Source organism: Ammospiza caudacuta, chromosome 2 (genome assembly GCF_027887145.1).
Source record: "Ammospiza caudacuta isolate bAmmCau1 chromosome 2, bAmmCau1.pri, whole genome shotgun sequence".
In the NCBI taxonomy this organism is placed as follows: Eukaryota; Metazoa; Chordata; class Aves; order Passeriformes; family Passerellidae; genus Ammospiza; species Ammospiza caudacuta.
Genome location: NC_080594.1, coordinates 80,304,626 through 80,320,173, shown reverse-complemented (window position 1 = coordinate 80,320,173; position 15,548 = coordinate 80,304,626). Strand labels below are relative to the sequence as shown.

Below are 15,548 nucleotides of genomic sequence, written 5' to 3'. Positions count from 1 at the left end.
TAATCCAGATCTCAGGCCGGAAAGCATAAACAATGGCAGAATGAAGAAAACAAGAAGGATGGGACTTCCATGGGCTGGAGCTGTCATTGGACAGTAACTCCAATATGCTAATGGACCAGAACTTCTAGAAGTGTGAGATCCCGTGACCAGTCAAACATTTTGTGACCATTTTTGCGTTCACCTGGGCTGTAGCCCTGGCTGGCTCTTGTGCTGCCCAAGGTGGATCCATTGAGGCCTCCTAATAAATACCTACTTTATTCTTTAGCTCCATCTAGCCTCTGTTCCAGGTCAGCCTTCACTACTTCACTAAGAGAGCTTACTATCCCCTAAAATAAAGCTCAGAACCACATACTAAAGCAGTACAGACTCTGAAAAATATAAAAGCTAAAACCTGAGGCATCACCCTGCTCCTGCCTCAGGATGGAACTGGTGTCTCACACTGCAGAGCTGGGGTTCAGTACTGCCATCAGACAGTCAATGGTAAAACACAGTATTTTTCTGCCAACACTGTCAACGCTAAGCTTAAATACCTTCTTCTCCAAGTCACTGCAAAAGTAAAAGACTGAGCCATGTACTACCGAGACAACTTGCAATTGTTTCATGCTTTATCCTAGGACAAACTAGGAACCCAAATCAAAAGGGAGCAATTATAAAAGCCCTGTGAGCAGCAGCTTAAGTGAAAAGACAGAAACACAGAGTTACACAAAAATGCATCTTTTCAATCCCCTGGCTTTTCAGGTAGGAAGACATTTATTTTTTTCTTACCTGTTTCTGTGTACTGCTAGGAAAAGAGAGAACAATAAAAGAAAGAATTTAGGATAGATTAAACTGGTCAGTTCTGGTAACTCTTGCAAAGCCAAACAGCTAAAAGTTCCTTTGAACTTTGACAGGGCAGACAAACCCAAGAGCTGATTCAAGCCTGCAGCTTGCTGGACACTGAGCAGAGAGGAGCACTACTCCAACCAGCTCATTCTGTATGCACAGCAAGCAGGTACAATGCAAAGGCAATGTGAGTCACACAAGAAAAACACAGAAAACAAAGGCAAAAGAGCTGGCAAGATAGAAAGGACAGCAATGTGGGAGAGTGGGCAACATCAGGCTGCCAAGAAGGTAAATCAGAAGTGTAGAATGTGACCTGAATAATACAAGAAGTAGTAGGCATCTTTACAGAAAAAAAAAAGGTAAAAATAAAAAAGTGATTGTGAAAAATAAATCTTTCATATTCTCCATGTCGTTTTAAGCTCTTCTGCTATCCATATATACAGTACAAAGAGAAAATCCTTTAGGCATATAGTATAAATTTACTTCCTGAAAGGATACACAACTTGCAATTTGGCTTAAAATATCAATGGAACTCCAACAACCCTATTACTAATTAAGACTTCCCAATTCATCTTTTTTTTTGTATTTTGTTTGGGTTTATGCTTAATATTTTCATTGAAACTATCTGAAGATTTTCTGGAATACAAGTAGCAGAGCACAAAAGAAGAATGATAAACTTCTGGCATCCCCACTGCTCTCCTAATCAAAGCCACAGTTCTGTGTGGCAGCACTTAAGCTTCCCAGTCAACCTGTAAGCCAGATGCAGTCCATCAGTTTTCCTATTACTCGACTGCAAGGCCTAGCAGCCATTTAGATGGCTGGTACTGACCCATATCACAGTGGGATTCTTTATCCCATTGTCAGGTATCTGGCAATTTAATCAAAATGAAAAGAGGTAGAGCCTGATAAAAACTAATCTGCACAAGTCAGAGGCAGTGCTGCAAAACTCAGCATACATTTACATGGTTCTGGAGAGCAAAACAAAGACTTTGCTGAAGAAGGAAATGTGTTAGAAATGGCCTGAGCTGCTTAGGAAAAGTAATTTCAGTTACTTCCTTCATTTAGACAACTAAACTCTCAGTTTGGAGGAAATAATTTCAATGTGCGTTTTCAGGCTTTAAAAGCCTCACAAATAGACATGACCACTTTAGCACAATTGAGCTGAAGCTTGGGACACAAGTCTGTCTTGAAAACAGGGACTTTAAACCTTTACTTCGTGTAAGTAAAGTGTTAGCAGTAAAAAATAAAGATGCACATACAAACTAACTATTCACATTTTCTGAACCTCTTCTGCTTGGCACTGCAAAGCCTTTATAATCCACTTTAAATAAATGCAAAGTTCTTTGCCTATATATTTGCTGCTCCTTTTTTTTTCTGGATTCTGTATTTGCCTACAGAAGCTTTGACACTTGCACAATAAAATCTTAATACATGTGAGTGTTCAATACAATAATTCAGGGGAAAAAAAGGGAAAACAGTTTGTTCTTTCATTACAAACTCTGAGAAGTTATGTTAATACATGAGAAAGTTTTATACTATCACAACTGAAATCATCTTAACATTAGCACTGTAGATGGAAGTTAGAGCTCTGAAGAACACCATCTTCAATATGAATATGGAAAATATAAAATTGTAGCTTTTTGGATAAAAATAATTCAAATAGAAATGGTTGATGCAACATACCCTGAAATAGACTGCCTCTTATTTACTGAACTGCTACTCAAGTTCTAATTTACCTACTAAAAATCAATTTAATAAGAAAAAATGTACCCTCTCAGTCACCAGAGGAACATACCATCCCATTCTTACAAGAAATGTACAAAGGAACATATTTTTTGTAACACATGCTTAATTCCAACTTTACACTGGATGTCATGGATGCATCACAGCCCATGTAAATATTTATTGCTGTAATAAGTTGTTTCTTCCAACAAACTAATGTAATGTCCACTGTGAAAAAAAAAAATCATTGCATATATCTTTCATTTATTTAATAAATATAGCTTCTGAGCCTGTTCCAGGGATTGTCAAATTGAGGAACAAGGAACAGTTAAAATACTTACTTCAACACCTTATCATGTTGCAGCACCTTCTCCATTGTAATCTTTCTTCACAATTTCCAAAAATAAAAACCAAACAGTATACAAGCTACACAAAATTCAGCTGGTGGCTGATAACTTGTGGTGTCACTCAAGAACTGGCAGTGATGCCAATGGTGTTTAAAACTCTCTATTAATGACCTAGATGCTAGGACAGAGTCTACCAGGTCAGAGCCTACCAGTCAGCAGGTTCAGGGATAACCCCACACTGGAGAACTGTGTTGATGGGAAACCCATGAAGAGCAACCATGGTAAGTGATTTACTGTAAGGGTGGTAGGACTGAGAAGCTGTGGACTATCTCTGAAAGTTTTCATGACCAGGTTGGACAGAGCTTTGAACAACCTGCTCTAGTGGAAGGTGTCCCTGACCATGGCAGGCAGATTGGAGCCAGATGATTTTTGAGATCCCTTCCAACCCAAACCATTTTATGATTCCATGATTCTAAGTAAAAGAAAAAACTCACTCCTGTGGTGAAGCAACACACAAGACAGGCTGGGCATGCAGGGGACACAGCTCTGCAGAAATAGATCTGGGGCTCCTGGTGGACACTGTGGAGTGCACCCTTGGGAAGTGAAGCAGGCAAACCAAGGATCGAGCTCTGTTGGCAACTAAGCAGGCTGGGGTAAGTCACTTCCCCTCACTGCACCTTTCAGCTCCTGGATTGGTGTGTCTGATTTTGAGCTCCCCAGTAAAAGGCAGAGCTTGGTACAGTGGGAACTGCCAGCAGAGGGCCACCAAGGTGAGGAAGGGGCTGGGACACATGACACATGAAGAGTTGCCAAGTGAGGCTTGTTCTGTCTGGGGACAAGGCAGCAAACCAGACAGATCTCATTACTCTATTCAGTTCTCATCTGGGTGTAAATAGAAAAGTCATCACCTGACTCTTTTTGACGCACACAGCAGTAAGACAGGAAGAAACCAACACAATTGGTAAAATGGAACATGCTAGCTGAAAAGAAAAGCTCTTTTCCCCATGAGGGTGGCCAAACACTGCAATAAGCTGCTCAGAGACCCTGTGGCACCACCATCCCAGGAGTTACTCAAAATTTCCATGCATATCCTAGAACAGCCTGCTCTAGTTAGACTGATTTTAAGCAGGGGTTTGAGCTACATGACTGTCAGAGGTCCCTTCCTACGTAATTCTATAATAAATCCAAATGATGTGTAGTAGAAAACAACATAAAATATTTCATTGAGTTACTCTTCTCATCTGAACCTTGTTAAGTCAGCAACAGAAATGACCCAGCTTTAGCCTGACAGAGGCGTTTCTGGCATGGAAACAAAGGTTTTGCAGTTAGAGAAGTTATTCATCACTTACACTAGGAACTTCTTGGAAAATAGTTCCAAGTGTAAGTGATGAATGAACTTCTTCCTATCACTAAAAATTAAAGTCTAGTTAAAGGATGAAAACAACACCTGACAATTCTGCTGTTAGGGATTTACACTGCTGGAGCTAAGATGCTTAATTTACTATTTGGCTCTTTTATTACAACACTTATCTAAAAATAAAATACCTATGTAAAACAGGAGCTCAAACTACCTAGTACTTGAAGTTTTTCATGACCTCTGTATCTTTCTCTTCAGCAAGTACAAAAGGAACATATGGAGAGCTTTAAACCCTAAACCATTTGTACTGGAAAAAAATAACTTTCAAATTGCATAATTTTGATCCTTCCTTGACCTTGCCAGACTGCAGAGTTATTTCAGTTATTTCTGCTCCCTGCTCTCTCCAGACTTCACTCTCCTTGAGGCTCACAGCTTATACCTACACTGCTTCTCCTCTTTCTTCTCTTCCTTGGAGGAGCTCCTCAAGCAAACACCATCAGTTGCTATTCCTCCTCTCCCACAGTCTCAGACTGTGTGCAAAGATACATGGTATTAGAGTAAAAAATTGCAAGTAGACACTTTCAAGTATGCAAATACACAAACACTGAGTAACAAAGGTATTTGCTATTTAAACAAAAGCCAGCTTACAAATCAAATGGAAATCTGCAAGTCAGCAAGTTCTTTACATTGAGATCATTAGAATTTAGATGAGAAATAAGAAAAATCTGTATTTTTCATTAGTGCTTTTTGAAGCGCTTTATTTCACTGACCTCATTTTCAATTTAATTTATTTGCAGAAAGTAACTGGTCTCACAGATGCCAGCTCCTCCACACACATCCCCTGAAGGGACCATTTCCTTCCTGTATCAAAGAGCACCATGTGCCAGGAGTTCTCATCAACATCAAGCTACTTCACAGAACAAGAAATATACTCTTGAGTCAATTATGAATATCATGGTTTGTTCCATCCTCTAGAAACTGAAGTTGCATCTGCTCATTGCTTTCCCCATCCCAACATTATTCTTCATATGGCATTCAAAGTTCATCCAGTATTAAGCCAGTTAGACCAGTATGTTTGCCATTTCCATTGAGTTTTTAAATGTTCAGAGCCACAGTCCACCCTGCATGACCCTGTCACTTTCACAACTGACATATAACTGTACTACTGTATTAGTACATATAACTGTACCGTATTACATCAAGCATTTTCTAACAGATTACCAATTAATAAAGAAAAAAATGGGGGTTATGACACTAAGTTTAAACACTGTTTCTTCTAAGATGACTTTAAGCTGTGGGCCACACTCCAGATTTTTTTAGAGTACACATAAGACCACCTAAGCGTAAGCTTCACAGCAGAATTGAAATCCTAATAGGTCCTATCACTACAAGAACCCATTTTACACCTTTTCAGTCAATACATATTGAGATCTCAAGCACTGATCATGTAACAGACCATAAGTACTTCAAGAGTTATTGATTTTGCTACTCTAGCAATTTCTCTCAAAGAAGATTCATGGCATCTCAAACAAAATCCCAAAATACTTCTGTTAAATTTTTCCCCTTAAAATAGTAGTTGTTTCAGGGCTGAATAACTGTAATCTAGAGGCTGTCCAAATGAGACTCTTAATTCATGCAATTAGCCTCCTACACAGCATTTAAAACCTTGCTCAGCAATAATAGAGCTTTTGAGGGACTTAAAGTTACCTTCTGAAGCAACTGGGAACATTACAGCATCATAGAAACTTGGGTTATAAATACTTCCAGAGAACAGGCAGGAAGTTGAATGCAATACTAAAAATATTAAAGAATACAGGCTTCCCCTAGCTCTCAGTGGATCTCATTCTACACAAACAGCAGGAGAGGCTTTACATTATATATAAGCTCAATTCACTGCCATGGTTTCACCAAACCCTGGGAGGAGATGCTTTACTCTTGCTTACTTAGCAGTTAGGACATTGAAAACTGCCAACACACCTGAAGGGAGAAATCATTTACTTCAACCAGATCTTTACACTTTCCATTCAGCTTTTCTGTGATCACCAGAGCTGAGCTGGCAGAGACTTTTTTTCTTCTCCACAAAGAGTTCTCAAAAAAAAACTCCATGAGCAAGCTTACAACTTTATTCCTATTTTTGCCACTGGCTGGGTCTACAGATCTGAGCTCTATCCATGTAATGGCATTACACGGCAACTTTTCCCATTCACAAAATAACCTTTCCCATTCTGCCTCAAACCAATACATATCCCAATGCTCTGTAAGAATTTAAGCAATACCCTACTCAAGAGGATTCTAAATGAGGTGGCTGGTTAATAGAAATTTAAAAAGTATCATAACATGAGAAGGTCCAAACAGAGGCTATGTCTTATAACACTGTACAGCCCTAGGGGATGATCCTGACACTTCCACTCTTTTCGTCTCCCACAGGACTTCTCTGCCTGGCTCCTGCTCAAAAGAGAGAATAGCTCCTGCATTGTAAACAAAACCTTATTAGACAGGCTATTTTCCAGAAAGAAACATCAGAACAAGGCAAATTTGTTTGGATAAATCACTAAATTCTCTTCCAGACAACTAGAACAGCAGTACAGCTGATCATTTTCATAAGTATGCACTTTCCTGGCTCAAAACTTACTCTGTTCCAGTAACCCATAAATTACAATGACAGATGAATAAGAACTATCTGTTCCAATCTGAAATAGTGCTGACCACTCTTTTATCATTCCTGGCAATTAACAGTAAACATGAGTTCTAGTCATTTTTCGTAGGCAACCTGCTGAGATTTATAGCAGTATCTTCAAAAGTCTGAAGACAAGACTTGGGTGAAAGATTTTTCAGGGTTGTGACAACCTTGATGCAGAAAAGTTCTGGTACATCAATCACTTGTCTGCTATTCTGACAGGAGAAAACTCACAGGTGACACATACAGTGGAAAAGTAGTTAAGGATAGTTGCTAGTTGTTGCCACAAGTTCTAGACATGTCTGTAAACAAATAGAAGAAAAATACGAAAAATACAGCATTACAATCTCAATCAATTAGGATCAAAACAGCCTAATTTCCCTCTAAAATACAGCAATTGGCTTAAAATAGGAACATTAGAAAGGAAATGTTTTTCAAGAAAAAAAAAAAAAGGACAACTGAACAATTTTAAGCAACATCTCCAATTACTCCCTATTCCCATAAGCCAAAAAAAAACCAGAGTCCAGAAAAAAAAAAAATGATGTGGCAAGGGCAGAACTCCCTGGAAAGCAATTCTGAGAGTCATCAAACAAAAGATTTATTACAAAGGGATTTCATTCTATTCTATGTGTGCATCAACAACATGGATGCTGAAAATAAAACCATTTTTACTAAATGAGCCAATGATGAAAAGCTAGGAAGAACGAAAAACTTAAATCAATTTTGCAAATGAAAGAAATTGACAGAAGGGGAATGAAATCCACAGGGGATGAGCACAAAGCTCCTACAAAAAGACAACAGAAAATATAAGTAATAGTCTATAATAAAATGAATAATGTCTAAATCCAAAGCTGACAGTCAATGCCAGGAAAATGCAAAACAGTAAACATCAGTAAAGTTTACGACCACAAGCACAACTTCCAGAATAAGCCAAGTAATCTTTTCTGGTCCATTTTGTACTACACATAAGAGATGAAACACTGTATTCCCACTGAAACGCCACTTTTCAAGCAATCAACTGACACAAACCCAAAGAGTAGGCCATTCTTTGTGCTCCTCCAATAAAGACAGAGGGAATTGGATTTGGTTACTATTTAAGCAGGGAAGCTTGAAAGAAGGCTTCTTAAGAGCCAAAGTACCCAGACAGCTACTGCAGAGAAAACGAGATCGATTTGTTCTCAGGTTCTCAAAAGACAGGAGATGCAATGGGCTTAAAATTGAAGTTAACAAGATTCACACTAGGCACTTGGGGAAGACAAACACCACTTTTCAATTTTAAGGACAATGAAACCCTTGAGCACATTACACTGGAGACAGGTAAGGAAGTAAAAAGCCTACAGTCAGTAGCAGGACCACAGGAAATTGTTTAGTCTTTGTTCCTTACATTTATTTTAAAAACTGTATAGAATTTACTGGCTCATTTCAGTAGAAGATACTAAGGTACAACAGAGAATTTGTGCTTTTCTTTCAGTTTAAATATTTGTGACTTTTTATTATCTTCTCTCCACTATCTTCCACATAGTCCTGTTTTTCAATTAACACACTTACATTTCTGTGATGATCAGTTACCACAGCTGCAAAGACCAGAGTCTGTCTTATGTTCTATTATAGCTAGAGCTTAAAAAACAACATAATAGTCAAATAAAGGAATGCAAAAGAAGGAAAAGGAATTCTACTAATATTTCCTATTCAACTTTCTCCATTTCAGGACTCATGGGTTTACTGCTGATTTACACTTCCATAGAAAAATGTAGCATATGGCAAGTTAAAAAGGACAAGGAAATAGAGAGTATAATGGGAAGCGAATTAATGAAAATCAATAGTTTTGAAGACTAAACCACATTAACAATAAAGCTTATGGGGTTTACACAACTTGAGTGATTTCATATTAGATAATTAGACAAAACTTACAATAAAATGTTCTTTCAACTGTATAGTTAAAAGATTGCCTTCCTAGTTTAATCAAACTTCAAATAAACAATAATGAATAATTATTCATTATACTGCAGGCATCATCAGCAAGGGATAAAAAGTGCCTTGATCAGGACTTGTCAGGTTCTCTCAACCCCTCCTCCACAGAGCAGAGAGACAAAGCAAGCCCTACCTCACACCCCAAGGATTACCTGGCAACCTAACAGAGGCAGACAATCAGTATGGACAATGTTTCTGCAATATTGGATCTGGAACTCTCCTTTTCTAGTTTTAGACACAAAGTCTCAATTCACAATTCTAGCCTTTCCCTAGCTATCAGTGAATGGAAGAACTGGCCCTCCAGAAGACAATTCAGCAGGTCTCAGACATGTCTGAGATCATTAAAAGGGCTGCCTGTGTTACTCTGTTTCTCCCCACTGTCTGCAGAGACAGCCTTATGTCCCTCGGACTTGACACCAACCCTTCCCTGGCATACCAGCTTAGACATCTCACACCGTTTCTCTTCCATTCTTTCCTCAGGCAGTACTGGCTAAGATTCCACAGTTTCAGCTTCTTGGCACCTCGGAAGGAAAGCCAGGTTCTGGGGGTGGAGCTGAACACAAGCACCACCAACTTCAATGGTTTCCTCAGAGGGCAATGCAAACACATAAAACACTGTTACTTTAAGAAGAAATTCTTAAATTAAAAAAAAAAAAATTAAAGGCACTATCCAGACAGCAGCTTTTGTAAAGGTGAAAGATACACATTAGTATGAAAAACTAATAGCCTGGCTCTGTAGACACGTAAACAGGTATTTTAGCAGAAAATCTCACATCCTGAAAATGAAAACATATGCAAACATTTGAAGGAATAAAGTCTACCGTTTTTGTCTTGGTTTGGTTGTTTTATAAATAATATCATTCAAAAGAATTACTTTGTTTTCTAACAAAAGAAATAGTTCTACAACTTCACAGTAGCATCCAATACATTAATAACAAACAACTTTTCATATTGAAGCTGGGACAAGGCACACCATACCATTAAGTCCCATAAAGGTAAAAGTCCATGCTGGCACTTGGACTTAAAGAAGTTCAGATTTCTGGAGCACAGCATCAGTTTTTGCCCCATGTTCCGTCTTGGGTCCTGAGACTTCAAAACTCCAACACTAGGAAGAGGAAAAACTAAGACAAATTCTTTCAAAACCCTAATTTGATTAAACAAACTGTCTATGAAAGAACTGAGGAGAGGCTGTGCTTCACAGGTCTTCCAGGACCTGTACCATGACCATCTACTCCTTACCAGCAAGCCCTTTTCCCCATGAATTCTAATCATAGTTTCTTCATGAAATCTTCTGAAGATCTGTTTAAAGGTAGGACTTAATCTAACTTGCACTCTTTTTAGCACTCTAAGAAACAAATTTTCACTATCATACACTAAAAACCCTTTATTCCCTCTGCTGTAGTAGAAGCACACTGCATTTACCAGGATCTGAAAGAATAGATTATATTAACACCTGCTAGTGGAGAAATAAACAAAAAATCTGAAATACACAAAATATCTTCACTGCATCAAATATATAGCAGAGGAGATCAAACACCTTGGTACCAAATCCATAAAAGTTTGTCCTGCTGGCCACAAAGAAAATCCACTGTCAGATATTTAACCAATTTAGCCTAATTTTCTGACACCATAGCTGGAAGGCAGAAGAGAAAAGTTGAGCTACTCAGGGAAGTCTAGTGCTTCAAATACATTCAGGAGCTTTAAAGGAAGACTTGAAAATATTCAGTACACTTCACGTTAGACTCGTATGCTAGTTTCTTGCCTATTTTAGGTATTCAGTCTCCATTCAGACATTAAAAAAATACTGAAATCCATGCCTCTAATAGTACAGCAAAGTATTTTAGGCTTGATTCCAATTTCACCAATAGCAAAGACATTCACAGCAGAGATAATCCATACTTTAGGTTTATTTGATTCCTTTTAGAGTTACCTGAGAAGCAGAAGCCAAGCTACATGGTTGTAATGACAGAACAAAGGGGAAAATGTAAAGGAGTCTCCCACCACAACTTATAACACAAGAATAAACAAGTATTAAAATGATGCAATAAATTATTCACAGTGCTTTCCTCATTTATGTAAAGACAAATCAAGAAGTGCAGTCTTACACACTAGCCAAACAGTCAATCCACTAATTTAAAAAAAAATCAGTAACAAAAAAAAATCAGAAAACACTGTTTATCTATAATAGCAAAGTATCACTACTTTTTTTAGTCAAAGTAATTACTGACTATGCACTGAACAACCACAGCCCCTATGACTGGCTGTGTAGTTCAACTTGAAGTTTTAAATTTATCTAATACAAGAATGTTTTTCTGTAATAGTACTGAAGCCACTACTCCAATTTTATTTCTCATTTGTAATCTTTGCAACTGAATTTAGCACTCAGTCGTTTACCTACTAATATTCTTCATGAGAGAAAAAGTGGATTTCACTGGCAGACTATGTATTTTCAGACATTTTTACAAGTATTACTCTTCTTCCTCCCCTCCCTTTTACATTAGGTTTCTTGAATATTCCTTAAAGCTCTACAGCTACCACTTAGTTATTTTGTCCTTGAAGACATTCCCAGCATTTCTCTTCCATCAGCAAATACATACACTTCATATTCAGCTAAAATTTTTTCATAAAATTGTACAAATTACCTTAACAGTATTCTGCAAGTATAGCTAAAGTCCACAACCATCCCCAATAAATTTAAATTATCCTGACTGGAGTTTTCCAAATGCTACTAGCTTTGTCGTATGGGAGGGCCTTTGATGTTCACATCAAATAACCTTCAAATTGTTCGACAACAATAATCAACTCTATTGTCCTGATGAATAAACCCTGTGAAAATGTGCCCATGAATGTCATGGACTATACACGTTAAGTGACAAGATACAAACCACAATGTGTAAGTAATTCTACTGAAAATTTAAAGTTTGTGTACGCATAAAATCAAGATGGATACTAAAATAAAAGAACATAGTGTAGCTCCCAAACTATTTAACTTTTTTTAAAGGTATTCTTCCTGTATTTCCCTTAATATTTTACAGAGTAGAAGTTACAATTATAAAAATGCAAAGGTTTAAGCATGAATTCAGCCCATAACTCCTGAATACATGTCCAAAATCAATCAAATGGAGACAGGTTCTATGGCTAGCCTAAATAATCTGACTGAACGGTGAATAAATCAGAACAAAGACCAAAACTTACTGAATCACCCAGAGGTATCTCTTATCAAGAGAGATCGCCCATCTGACAATTATTCCATGTTTAGAACACGCAAGACCCAACAAAACCATACTATAACTTGCAGAGAGGCAGCATGTACACAGAATTCCCTTGTCCACTGTCATCAGGTCACCAAAGGGACATTCCTAGTGCGATTTTTGCCAGTACAGGGACCACACATGTTCTCCCGACTTTGAGCCGAGCCTGCAGGGAGAGCGAGCGGCCAGGACGGCACGGGAAGCGCAGACCCTGCCTATGTGCCAGCGCGAAACACGGACAGAAAATGAGTTTGAGGGCTTCTGAATACTGCCAACTCCGCTAGTTACAACATCCAGCAGCTGCAGCGATCCATCAGGTTCTGCAGAGGCACTCTGCTTGCTGCAGAAGAGCGTAGTGATTTGTTAAAGACAAGTTTCGAGAGGACGAACAGACAGGAGAAACTTGCGGGAGCACGAGCGGAGTTTCTCTCCGCTAACCCGCACCAAAGGCAGAATTAGAGGCAAAGCACCGGGAGTACCGCACCGGGAAGGCAAGAGCCCAGAGCACACCCTCCCCCGGAACGCCCCGCCGTTTGTTTCCTGTTGAGGACGGCAGCGGGCAATTCTCGCCCTGCTGCCAGGGCACCTTCCCAGGACGCTGGGAAAGGCGGGATCTGGTTGGGAGCATCTGGACAGCAGGCACTGACCTGAGGGTGCGGTTGCCGGCGCAGCCGCGGCGCTCCATGGCGGCGGGCACGCAGCTGGTGAGCTCGGTCCAGTCGGCGTGCAGCCCGCAGCTCCAGCCGGTGGAGAAGCGGGAAAAGAGCCAGGTGTCCTTGTCGCCGCCGGGGCGGTGGCAGGCGCACTTCTTCTGCCCGGCCCGGCAGTAGCAGGGCTGCTCCAGGTGGATGTTGCGCACCAGGTGCCGCCCGAAGGTGGTGCCGCCCGTCTTCTGGATGTGCAGGAAGACGATCACGTCGCGGCCCCGCATGTCGAACCGCACCCGCCGGCACAGCTCCCCCCGGGCGAACGGGAACTTGGCCGCCAGCCGCGGCATCGCCGCCGCCTCCTCCTCCTCCTCCCGCTCCTCCGGGCCCCCCCCGCGGCGGGCGGCGGAGGCCGGCGGGCGGCGGGGGCAGGCGGCGCCGGGGCAGGCGGGCGACACGTACTGGTAGACGATGAGCAGGAAGAGCAGCGCCAGCAGCGGCGGCAGCAGCCACCTGTTGAAGCGCTCGTCCATGGCGGTGCGCGGGGGCAGCGCGGCGCGGGATCAGGCGCTGCCGGCCGCTGCCGGGGCGGCCGCCCCGCTCGGATCCCGCAGCCGAAGGGCGCACGGCTCCCTGCCCGACGGCATGGTTTTGGCAGGCGGGAGACCGCGGCTCGCTCCGCTCAGCCCAGCGCGCCGCGCCGCACCCCGCCCGAGGCGGCCATCCCGCGCCCCTGCCCGCGGCTGTTCGGAGCGCCGTGCCCGGAACGCGCTGCCCGGCGGCGGCCGCACAGCTCCGCTCCCGAGCCCGCTCCGCCGCAACTCCAGCCCAAACACAGCGCCCGGCTCCCGGCGGGGCGCGCCCCGCCCCCGCCCGCCGGCCAATCGCGGCCGGGCCGGCCGCACAGCCAGCCAATGGGCGGGCCCAGCACGCCGGCCCTGCCGCCAATGGGAGCGCGCGGCGGCCCGGCGGGGGCGGGGGGAGCGGCCCCGCGCTCCCCTCCAGGTACCGGACCGGGACCTGCCGCGCGCGGGGCGGGGGCGGGAGGCGGAAACAGCCAATCAGAGAGCGGGGGCGGGGCGCCGGGCAGCCAATGGGAGGGGCCGGGGAGCAGCCAGGTGAGCGGGGTTCCGTTACATCCCTCATTTCCTATCGCTTTCCCGTCGGGAATTGACGTTAGTTGCTCTTCCCGGTGTCACGTCCGTGATTATAACCCCAAGTGCTTCATGCACGGAAGCGGACAGAGCCGACCACCCCAGAGATTAACTGACTAGCTGTAGGGTAGCTGGTACGCGGTGCTGCTGGTTCTTGGCGGTCTTCAAACCGTCCCAAACCATGGTCCCAAACCACGAACCCCCTTCGCAGAACACTTTCACCTCCCCGAGGCAATAACACCGGTTTCCCAGCAGCGCAGCTGCTCCATTAAAATGTCAAAAGGTTACTTTTCAATCCCTTTTTACAACAATCCCTATTTACAGCAATCCACATCCTGAAACTGTGTTGTTTTCCCTACTGAAAATTATCCTTTTTTTTTAAATAGACATTCAAATCTTTACCCGCAGAGCACACTCAGCAGAATTTTGCCAAAAAAAATATACCCCACTGTTTTGCCTGTGCTCCCCATAATGTTAAGTCTGTCACAAACACTTCATATCCAAAACCAAGCCTCATATGGCTCCTGGATTACAATATATTAATATGCAAAGCATTTTTTCTTAGAACTGATTGCACATCTTGCTTATTTAATTACAGAATGCCTTTATTTACTGAGGGATTAATTAGATATCTGACAGTGCTAAAGCAACTTTTTTGCTCAACTCTAAAGGCAGCTTCACCTCTGCAAGGCAGATAACAGAAGAGCAGTGCCTTCCCATGGGACCACTTAACTTTAGAACTTATAAAAATAGACAAATGTATTTTAAACTGAAGGTTTTTATATAGAAACCAAGAGTACTTGGATTTTTGGGGGTAGAGTATCTGCTCCCATTAGAGCTTGCCAGAAATCATAAAAATTAACAGAAATGGTCTGAACAGAGGGAGCTCAAACTGTAAATGTTGAGAGGTGTCCACAGGAACAACAGCCAGCCTACACCACCCACCTCCAAACATCTACCACACATGCATGCACACTCCCAGCATCCCATGTAGTGGTAATACACCAGTAAAAGTCTGAGAGTTGCAAATTTTTGGGTCTTGCCAAAACATGAAAATAGATGATGCACTTCTACCTTCAGTGACATTTTTCAAGGAGAATATCATGGGTTACTTGGTGAAATTCACCCTTCTACAGCCATGCACCACGGTACTGAAAGTCCTTTCCTCCTTTGGAAGAAGAATTCAGAGTCTGATCAAATAAACCTATTAGTCCTTGGCGTCTAATGACAAGAGATGTGCACTCACTGACTCTTATTGAAGTAGAAAACAGCATTTTCACCTTGAAAAATGACCATATTCTTTGCCAGCATGAGCAGCAGAGCCCCCACCTCTCTAGGGAGACCAGACTCTCTCCTCTGCTTTGGCCACCACTGTGCTCACCTGCTTCCAGACTCCCTGTGCCTCCAAAGTGTGGACCTAGTGAGTTCATCTTTTAACCTCTTTTTTTTATTAGGTGACACAAAGCCTGTCCTGGAGAAATTTAAATGTTTAAATGTGTAAGATACAGAAGCATTTTGTTCTCATCTCAGCCTATCCACTGCTTAACAAGAAATATGGCTAAATTCATTTGAAATAGAAGTGATGCTAAGGGATTTAGAC

General features: G+C 41.9%; 1 protein-coding gene across 1 annotated transcript in view; it reads right to left on the bottom strand.

Moving 5' to 3' along the window:
* Window positions 1–13,327, bottom strand: part of HS6ST3 (heparan sulfate 6-O-sulfotransferase 3) — a 271,538-nt gene extending 258,211 nt beyond the window's left edge. The window contains exon 1 of the mRNA XM_058800213.1: window positions 12,795–13,327. Within this exon, the coding sequence (XP_058656196.1) occupies window positions 12,795–13,327 (533 nt within the window). The remainder of the gene's footprint in view (window positions 1–12,794) is intronic.
* Between the last annotated feature and the right edge of the window lie 2,221 nt (window positions 13,328–15,548).